The sequence below is a fragment of the Durio zibethinus genome, chromosome 19, assembly GCF_047325235.1.
Source record: "Durio zibethinus cultivar Kanyao isolate XHJ-2024 chromosome 19, ASM4732523v1, whole genome shotgun sequence".
Classification (NCBI taxonomy): domain Eukaryota; kingdom Viridiplantae; phylum Streptophyta; class Magnoliopsida; order Malvales; family Malvaceae; genus Durio; species Durio zibethinus.
This window is the reverse complement of record NC_143180.1, coordinates 9,505,408-9,515,947: the sequence shown is the minus strand read 5'-3', so window position 1 is coordinate 9,515,947 and position 10,540 is coordinate 9,505,408. Positions and strand designations below refer to the sequence as shown.

The 10,540-nt window shown below is 28.9% G+C and overlaps 1 protein-coding gene across 4 annotated transcripts; it reads left to right on the top strand.

The window, feature by feature from the left end:
• Nucleotides 1-3,362: 3,362 nt before the first annotated feature.
• LOC111309902 (uncharacterized) lies at nt 3,363-7,826 on the top strand. Of its 4 annotated transcripts, none has more exons than XR_016330389.1 (5): nt 3,363-3,615; nt 3,718-3,789; nt 4,395-4,461; nt 5,030-5,100; nt 7,499-7,826. XR_016330389.1 is itself a non-coding variant. In XM_022908911.2 (5 exons), the coding sequence occupies exons 2-5, from the start codon at nt 3,742-3,744 to the stop codon at nt 7,618-7,620; spliced, it is 312 nt and encodes a 103-aa protein (XP_022764646.2). In that variant the 5' UTR covers nt 3,380-3,615; nt 3,718-3,741; the 3' UTR covers nt 7,621-7,826. The 4 variants fall into 4 exon arrangements, 2 of the variants coding, with proteins under 2 accessions (XP_022764646.2, XP_022764644.2); XM_022908911.2 differs by having other exon boundaries at nt 3,380-3,615; nt 4,391-4,461; XR_002692472.2 differs by lacking the exon at nt 3,718-3,789 and having other exon boundaries at nt 3,372-3,615; nt 4,391-4,461.
• The last annotated feature ends 2,714 nt before the right edge of the window (nt 7,827-10,540 follow it).

Below are 10,540 nucleotides of genomic sequence, written 5' to 3'. Positions count from 1 at the left end.
TGAATCATTTACTTTACTGCGAATCTAGAGTCATTCAATCTATGAATTATTTACTTTATTGTAAATCTAGAATCTTTTAAATTGTGAATCATTTACTTTATTGTGAATCCTTGGTCTCGAACAAAATCAGTGTCTTTAGTCTTTGCATTATTTCTAATTCTCAAAAATATACAAAGAAGGGTTGCTGTAGACACATAATTTTGTATAGGCAAAATCTAAGTACTTCAAGATCAAACTTGGTCAAAATTAGTGAAAATGGATAGAACTCAGGTCAAATTTCAAAATTCATAACCAATTGGAATCAATATGGCCTGGAATTGAAATTCGTTATTTTAAAGCATTAAAAAACAAGATTGCACTTATAGATATAAAATTACCAAAATACCTTTTAAGGGTATTTTCGTAATTTAGCCTTCTCAAAATAGGATTATTGTGAAACTTCCATGTCATAATTAAATATTTTTTAATGATATTTGGTGCATTAAAAGCCTTAATCACACCTTGAAAGTGCAAAATTACTAAAATATCTTTAATCACACCTTGAAAGTGCAAAATTACTAAAATATCTTTAAGGGCATTAAAAGCTTTAGATCATGATTTAATATTATTTGATGATTTTTTGAATATTGAAAACTTTGATCATACCTCAGAATATGTAAAATCACTAAAATATGCTTTAGAGGTATTTTTATAATTTAGCCTTTTCGAGGTTGGTTTTTCACGAAACATTTCAAATCATGTTTTTAAATTATTTGATGATTTTTGGAGCATTAAAAACCTTGGTAGTACCTCAAGAAATATGAAATTATTAAAATACTCTTTGTGGATAATTTCATAATTTTACCTTTCCAAGGTGAAATTTTCACTAAAACATTAAGATTTTAATTTTATATTATTTCATTATTTTTGGTGTTTTAAAATCATGAAAATAAAGAGTGTAGTATTGTTTTCCAAGAAAATAGCCTAAAAATGAAAAACTTTTTAATGAGGGATAAAATGGTCATTTCACTTGGTTCTAACTGCATTAAAAATCCAATCTTTGGTAATAAGCATACTCAACCATGGGATGATCTTAAGGGACTGGATCTAATGGTGAAAGATGGCTTTTTGTTAAAAAAAAAATGAATCTTAACCATAAGATGAAGTTTTGATCTAAGGTCTTACATTCATTTGCATGTGATAGTTTTTTACCAATTAAAAGGTTAGGATGCCAGGTTGGAAAAGGGGGGAGGAGCTGGGATTTGGCCAAAAACATGGAGAAATTAAGAAAAAAATAAAAAATTTTGGATAGCTTTCTTGGAAGTATAATTTCTAGTTTTCTTTCTTACATTTCATAGCATTTTCAAATCACTTTTATATTTTTTTTCTGTTTCTTCTTTAGAAAATTCATAGTTTTTTTTTTTTTCTATTATTAGCTTCAAATTTGATATAAAAACTCAATCAACTATTCCATAGATCGATTTGAGACAAGAGACCCAAGAAAAAAAAAAAACAAATCCACTATTAAAGCCATTTGGAGGTTTAGCCAAGCATAGATCCACCGTGGCCATACCTTTTTTTGGTTCCCTTTGATGATTTTCTTGCTTCTAAATAATGTTTATGATAATTAGATGATTTGTTTACTTGTATTTTGCATGAATGTTAATTAGCTAATGGTGTATGTTTGGTGTTTGGCTAATGTTCTTGTTTTTATAGTTTCCTTACTATTTTAGTTTGTTACATATTTGATGAAATTCCTTTTACGATTAAAATGCTTCTATATGATGAATACCTTGATGTTTGATGCATGTTTGAGTTGAATGGAATGAAATCATGGTTGTGGAAGGCTTTAAGAAGGTTTAGCCAAGCCATTCATATGTTTGGCTGAAACCTCCAAGCTTGTTCATCGATAAATGTTGGTTTATTCATCCTTGCTTGCTTGTGTTCTTGCATGATTCTTCAAGTTTTTAATGGGTATGATTAAATTTTCTATGAATAAAATGTTAGTTTAATAGGTTGTTTGGTATTTTTGTGTTTATTTGCTTGAATTTCAAAAGAAAAAATGGCAGATCATGTCTTGAAAGTTTAAAAAAATTTTAGTGTTTGATCCATTTACATTATATTTTACACATGCACATTTAATTTGTAATATAGTTTTTAAATTACTAAACTTATAATTAGTTTTTTCCTTAGTCATGCATTTTTCATGCATCAATATTTACACTCTTACCAATGGCAATTTTGTCATTTGTCACATAGATCAATATTTACATTTTTACCAATATCATTTTCGTTATTTGATTTTTATCACATGTATTCCCTAAACCCTAAATCCTAAACCCCAATTCTAGACCTTAAATCACCCACCAAACCCAAAACCACCCATAAAACCTTAAACTAAACCCCAAAATTTAACCCTAAATAATAAATCCTAATCCTCAAGCCTAAAACCTAACTCTAACCCTAAACCAAACCCCAAACCCTAAACTAAACCTTAACTCTAACATAAACCTAAACCCTAAACCAAATCCTAAACCTTAAACCAAACCCCAAAACCTTAAACTAGACCCCAAAACCTTAAACTAGACCCCAAAACCTTAAACTAGACCCCAACCCTAACCCTAGTTAAACCCAAACCCTAACCTAGACCCTAAACCTACCCCAAACCCTAAAAACCTGAACTAACCTTCAAACCCAAAAACCAACACTTGATCTCATTCATACATTTGTATTTCATTTCACTTTGTTGTTACATGCATTCTTAAATTGTCATGCATTTATACTTTGTCATTCATATTCAATCATCATGCATTCATATTATTATTATGTTCATGCATATATGCATTGGTTTTATAAATAAAGTTTTTCAAAGAAAAGTGATTTTAAATAAGATGACATCTCAAGTGAAAAATAGTCTTAGAGATTTGGCTTAAATATAGAAGGACTCTCAGTGGCTATCATTTATGCAAGATGTTATCTTGATTTATGGGGTAATATGAAATCCCTTAAGTTAGAGATGCTTTGGATGCTCTACCTAACACTACAAAAAAATGAAAAATTAGTGGTAGGTTTTTAGCGGCGTTTCACCTAAAAATGTTGTTAATTTTCATGTTTTTATAAGGCTTATAGCTTTTTTAAATAAAACACAACTAAAAATTTAATTAGAAGCATTTGTATTTATTAAACACCACTAAAGAAACAAATTAACAGCATTTTACCACTAAAATGCCTCAAAATAAAATCCATAAATTAATTAAATATAAATATAAAATTTTTATTAGTATTTTTTTATTAGAAACGCTGCTATGTTGGATCTCAAACTAAAAAAAATGCAATGTTTAGAAGATATTTAGTGCCATTTTAATTAAAAACGCCACTATTAGAAAGCAAATTGTGGCATTTTTTTACAGTAAATGCCATTATTTTGAGGAAATTACACGGCTAAAATTTTTCCCCCAAAATTAAATCCCTTTTTTGCTTCTTTATGATTTCCTTTCTTTTCCTAGGCTTTTTTTTTCCTTGCAAACCTAAGCCATTCCTTTTAGCAGAGCAGTTGAAAAAATATTAGATTTGATCTAAGCATGATTAGGCATTCGTTTTGTTTTTCTCATCAACGTCTAATCTCACATTTTCAAGGTAAACCTAATTTCATAACTTTTGCTTTTTAATTTTTTTTTTTGGTATTTCAATTTTTTTTGTTTAGAATATAAGATTGAAATTTAGGATTTTTTGTCGGAGGAAATCCGAGTTCATATTCAAGAAATGGGATATCTCTTTGGACAATACAGACATCTAGCTAGTCATTTTCAGGTAGTTTGAAGGTTGAAATTCTTCATAGTTGTTGGATTACCACAAGTTTAAGAAAAAGATGGATTTATTTTTTTTTTCTGGTATGCTGCAATAAACCTGTCAAGTTATGCACATGGTCACTTGCACTTCAAAGATTTGAATAAAATCAGAAATTATAGTAAACTTGAATATTCGATTTCCAAAATTATGAGATCTAAGAGGGTAAACTAACATTTAACCTACCCAGATATTGAATGTGTGTGTGTGTGTATGTTTTTGAAAGTTTCCCTTTTTTGACACTTTAGCGCATCTGTTCGTGTTTACAAATGCATGTGTAATTTTAGAAATAAAATTGTTTGTGTGCATATTGATTTCTGAAAATCACTTTCTGCTACCATCTATTCCTAGAAAAATTGAAGACTTGCGTTTATGCTTGTAGACATTGTAGCCTATATGTCATTTAAGGATCTTAACTATTATAACAATTCCTAAATTTTCCTTTATATTACTTCTATGAATTGTAAGAGAAATAGAGGTTTTTAAGTTATTTAGTAAGAATTCAATGTTTAATGAAATTATGAGGTGGTCTTTATGTCTTCATTTTATTCCTTTCTTATGCAAGGAAGTTTTACAAGGCCAAGGATATTTTGGTCAGGTTCTAGCCTTCAAACTGAAGCAACTGCTTATAGGCTGGTAACCAATATCTCATCTCTACTCAATGCTATTTTAGAGTAGGGAGGTAGTTAAATATGAGGGGAAATGCATAGATGCCTGACTTTGCACCTTTGCATCCTTGAAAGCTTCTATTTCTACTTCATTGTTACAATGTTTGTCTTTATAGTAAGTGTAGTTGTTTCCATGTATATATCTCTTTCTGATGGCTTGGAACTTGATAAAGTTCTCATGCTTCTACAAGTTTTCTTTGCCTAGCTGATTCTTGTAGTAAAGATATCAAAGGACTGAGGTTATTTGTTATTCTTATTTTTATCTAGACTCAAAAAGCATATTGTTGCCTTGAGTTATAAGTCGTAGTTCTTTGTAATGTTTTGCCTAATATGTGCAAATATAAAAATGTGGAATGTTAGTTGGTTAATAACTCATGATCTTTTTTTTTTTTCCTTTCAAAGAACTACTTGTCACTTGATATACCAAAAAAGTAGATTTATCGCAATATTGAAGTCCACTACTGCTAGTTGTTTCACTTAATTGTTTACATGAATATATTTTCACTTGAATCTTCATCCAAATGTGTTGTAAGCAGTTTTGGAAAGATTGCAATGCATGTTTTGGAAAAGCTTGTTGCTATTGGTGCTATTCCCATTACAGTATCAGGTAATTCTTGTTGCACATTGAATACATTAAAAAAGTCATTACTTATAATGTCGCTGCGCACTTGATATGTGATGACTGTTACAAAATTCCTTTAGTTTCATTATTATTATAGCTTAAAAGATAAAACAATTGATTCAAGTAACAAGACGCCTTCGAGGCGAATGCTTAACCTAATAGCAACCTTGTACCATCCTTATCAACCCCCAAACAGCCATGAAGAATCAAAGAAACAATAACCTAAAGCAACATCAAAATCTGGAAACAGATTCTGGATAACATCTAATTAAAATTCAGTTTCCCCTATCATTTGATGTTATTTGATTTCCAAATTTTTTGTGGAAGTAACTAACTAATATGTGAACATGGACATAAATTTGCAAAAGCATTGGACATGATTTAGTACTTGAAATCTAACCAAAACTGTAGCAAAACAGAATCTGGAATTTTAGCTCGCACAACAGAACAACTCCTATTAAATCTTAGATCTAGCTAAAAATATATGGACTTTTGCATTCAAATTTTATAAAAGCTTAGGTAACTCATAGATGAACAAGTACGAAAAAGCTTGATGCAAATTGGAACCGATTGAATTTTAAAAGTAATAAAAATCGAAACAAAACAGAATCTGGAAACAGAACAGCATCCTGGAAACAACTTTGAAAGAAAATTAAATTTTCTAGCTCAAATGGAAGGATTTGGTCAAGAAGAAGCACTGTAAATCAAGCTAACAAGTAGAGGAACAACATATAAAAAAACACATGATTTATTGAAACCAAAATTGACTTCAAAATTAATTAAACAGAAGCCAACATCAAACCTGGAACTGTTTTTCAAACCTGGAATTTGCAAAGAAAGCAAATTCTTTTTGCCTTTTGTTTTTCAATAACAGAACAAAGCTAAAATTAATTTGACAAAGGAGACTCAAAGTAAGCAAGTTTTAATTATTTTGGGTATATACAGTGAAGAACAGATGTGATGGGCAACGGAGTGTCACGAAAGGTCTATTTGCATAGCCAATAAAATTGGCTGGGACAAGATTGTAAACAACAGTGGGAAAATGAGATTGAATATAAAAGTAGAAGTACTGATGAGGCAAATTAGACAAATATAACATTAAAATTTGAATGTAATAATAATTTAAAATTATTTGATATTTTATGTAACAAAGTCCAAAAAAATGTTGCGATGGAAAAGAAAATAGAAAACTATATTAGATTGAATAAAATTGAATCAAGTACTCGTTACTGAAGTTGAATTAAAATTCAAAATGGAATTGGTCTTAAATTCTTATAAATGCCTTTGATTTTTTCGTGATTATTTAGATTTGAAGTTTGATTTGAAAATTTTAAATTTTAAGTAATTTTTAATATCATTGAATTAATGAATTAATAATAAATTTTTATAAATTAAATATTATCATATTGTATATATAATCCCTGATGTAGCATGATTCTTAGGCTCTGTTTCTTAAGAAAATTTCGAGGAAAAAAATTAAATTCTAAAAAATTATTTTTTCTTGTGTTGTTTGAAAAAGGGTTTAAGGAATTTATTTTAAAGGATAATATAAAGGAGGGTTCTTTCACTGTTCTTTTAAAAAATTGAAGCAAACAGAAGAAAAGAAGCACATGTTTTAATTATGTTAACCTGGTGCTCATCACTTGTCTTTCTCTAATGTTCATGAAGGTCTTTAGTCATTCTATTTTGATTTAGAAAAGTGCCTTAAAATCATATTCAAGTTTGATTTTCATGGCTCTTCTCTTTATTGCCAAGAAGTTCTTTTTACATTGTTTAATATCTAGTTCATCACTTTCTTTATTTACCCTTTAACTTGATTTAGTAAAATGATCCTCAAGATAGTAAACATACAAATACATGTGATTGTTTGTTGTGATGTTGGTGTATTATAATTTCTTCTTCACTATATAGAATGAATATTGGTATGAACTTAGATGATGTATAATAGCCTCAGCGCAAGCAAATAAAGTTGGCTTCACATTCTGCTTAGTTAAGATATGGGCAAATAAAAGTTAGTTGAGATAAGCTGTTTATCTTTTAATCGCTTGCCTATGCCTCATATGTGGCACAGATTCAAAGGGATATTTGGTTGATGAGGATGGATTTGATTATCTGAAAATATCATTTTTAAGGGATCTCAAAGCTCAACAAAAAAGTTTGAGATGTGTTTTCTTCACTGCCATTTCCACACTTAAATTTAAATTTCATTTCTTTTACTAACTCTTGAGAGCTGCTATTATACATTTGGTGTATGCAGAGATTATTCAAAGACATAAATTCCGTGATATGAAAAGCAAAAAATTTTAATATCTTTCCATTATGAAGAATAATACTAATTCTAATTATATTAGCTAATAGTTATGTGTTATTGTGATCTTTGTAGGCTCAAATATGCCTTGCACTCCTGAAGCAGTTGATGTGTTGAACAAGGCTAATGTTCTCTTTGCTTCTGCCATGGCTGTTTGTTCCAAAGGGGTGCAATCTTCACTTTATCCTTCTTCTTAATGAAATTAATTTTCATTAGCATAAATAGTTTAATAATTTCATCTACTTTACTCGAATTCAGAATAGGCTTGATTTTCTTTATGAACAAAAGGAATGTTCATGAAATCAATTTAGTAATGATATAAGAGCAATATGCAAATCTAGATTTCAATGATTAAAACCTCAATTGTTATAAGGTTAACTATATGCATCTTTCAAAAGCATAATATGTTCTTGTCTGAATCTTTATATTTTGCTGTACTCATATTGCAAATTGAAAATTTTGCTTATTCGGTTTTACTATTGTGGATTTGTCAATTTAGGTGGCATAAAGTTTAGAGTCCACAGGTTTTCACAAATTAACTAAAGATATGATTATGCTATTCCATGTTTTGGGAAACAGGCATGTTGATAAAGTGATTTCATATAGATTAGTGTAGTTCACGAGGTTTATATGATTATATTAGTTAAGAGTCAAACGAATGTATGTTAATTCTACATGTATGTAAAGCAAGATCTTGTATATCTTCCTTGTATTTTATCTTGCATTTATAGATTTTGTGGTATAGCTTCTTTCCTTTTTATAGCTTATCCAATGACATTTTTCAATCATGATAGAACATGTATTGTTCATCATTTTTTTGGACATGAAGTGGTGGAGAAGATAAATGAAATGTACTGTGATGCATTTCTAATAGCACATTTTGAGGTTCATAGAGAAATCTTTGGCAATGGAAGCCAAGAGAATAGGAATGGCTGTTGTAGGCACCACTCAAAGCAAGTGTGACTTTTCCTCCCATTGGAGTCTATTGATGAGTGGGAGAAAAACAAATGCAAAGCAGAATGTTAGTATTAAACTTTGTGTTACATGTAAACTAAAATAAATTATGTACTTAGATATTTAAATATTTATAATATTCAGTGTATGAATTTAAATTTGCTTTTATTTTTTTCAATATTTTTTATTTAATTTTAGCAGTAAATGTTGAAAGAAATTAAAAAAAAAAGTAACTTTCTTAATTTTACAATTTTTGTGTCTAAAAATGCTATTAAATTACAAATTTAGTGGCATTTGTCCGCACAAACACCACTAAATTTAACAGCATATGTGTGGATAAATGCTATTAAATTAGGAAATTAACAGCATTTTTGAACACAAATGTTGCTAAATTTAGTAGTATTTTTTCACACAAACACCGCTAAACTAGGAAATTAAAGGCGTTTGTGTTTAAAAACGTCACTAAATTTAACGACGTTTGTTCACACAAATGTTGTTAACTTAGAGGTGTTTTTTTCTTAAAATGCTGTTATTTTTCCTAAAACAGGTATAGCATATGCTCTTGGCAGTATTTTTGGCAAATTGTGCAAATCGTTTAATGACATTTATAAATGCTGCTAAACATAAAAAAAAATGTCGTTAAAACCCTATTCCCATGTAGTGTAAATATAGGAGAGTGAAAATGTATCTCAATTTTTAAGACATTTTCATCTTGATAAAAAATAAAATGCATTGTTTCCAAAAGAAAAAGTTGATTTGTTTTCAAAATAAAGAAAAAATTTCAAGTTTTGCAAAACAAATGAACTAATTTCTAAGCATTAGAATAGGATCATATTCATCCAATTTTAAATGTTTTATTAAAAGAACAAAAATTTTAGGTGGTTAATCACAGCAAAAAATTTAGGTGACTAATCACACCTTAAAAAAGATTGGTGGTAACTTTTTATTTTTGTTTTTATCAAAAATGCTTTTTTAAGCGCTTGGTTTTTCTCATTCCCCATCATTTGGTGCATGATCTTGAAACATTGTGACAAATTCATCTTTGACTTGATACAATTTTAATAATATTAGTTTTAAGAAATGAATTAACTTGAGAATGTTGTTTTGTAAGAACAAATTTTTCCAATATTGAATTTGTTTTATTTTTCTATATTATTTACAAAGTTTTAATATTTAAATTTTATATTGATGGAAAGCTTTTTTAGTCTACTTTCTAATGGATCAAACAAAATCAAAATCCAAATTTTCTAAGAAAAGATTTTGAATTTTTACTAGAGACTGTAGGTTGTTTAACAACTACACAATGGGTAGATTTGGAAATTCACTATAATTTTTATACATTGAAATAGATGATGAATTTTATATGGATAGAAAACCCTTTAAGTCTAGCTTCTAAATCCTTAAATGGATCTTGATTTGGAGTTGTATAACTCAACATATGATCAAATTAGTAAGTAGAGTGCAAAAGAAGATTTATTTAAAGGTACTCGATGCACTATTCGTATAGAATGTCCCTTAAACAAATTTTGTAAAAATGAATCAATTGCTTATAAGATGGAACGATCCACTCTGAAAATGGATCATTCTTCTATGAAAATAGATTGATCCATTCTGAAAACAAATTGATCCTCTATAAAAATGGATTGATCGATTCACTTACAATGGTCAAAATTTGGAACTAATTGATCCCTTTAATCTTGATAGCCTATAATGGCTACTTTAAAAAGAGAAAAGCATGCAGTTCCATTTCTCAATCTTCTTCAATGACTAAAAACTCATTTTTTCTATAAATTGGACATTCCAACACACTTGTGAAGTAAAAAAGTAAGCATTAACAAAATATACGTAAATTTTAACACCAGTGGGAAGCTAAATGTCATTGAAAATCCTTTACCAAACCATGCTAGGCCAGCAATGATTGCAATAGATGGTGCTATGATAAGGCACATTAAAGAAGTGTTGATGAAGTTAAAACCCTGATGGGTCAAGTGTTTGAAAGTTTGGTCAAATTTGACATGCTTCATCCAATTCCCTTAGAATAAAAGATCCATCATAAAAATTATGATCTAGCCTAAACATGTATTTATCACATGAATATGGTATGGCACCCTATTCAAAATTGTGGCATGTTTTGCTAAGTGCTGCAAGAAATGATGGATTTGT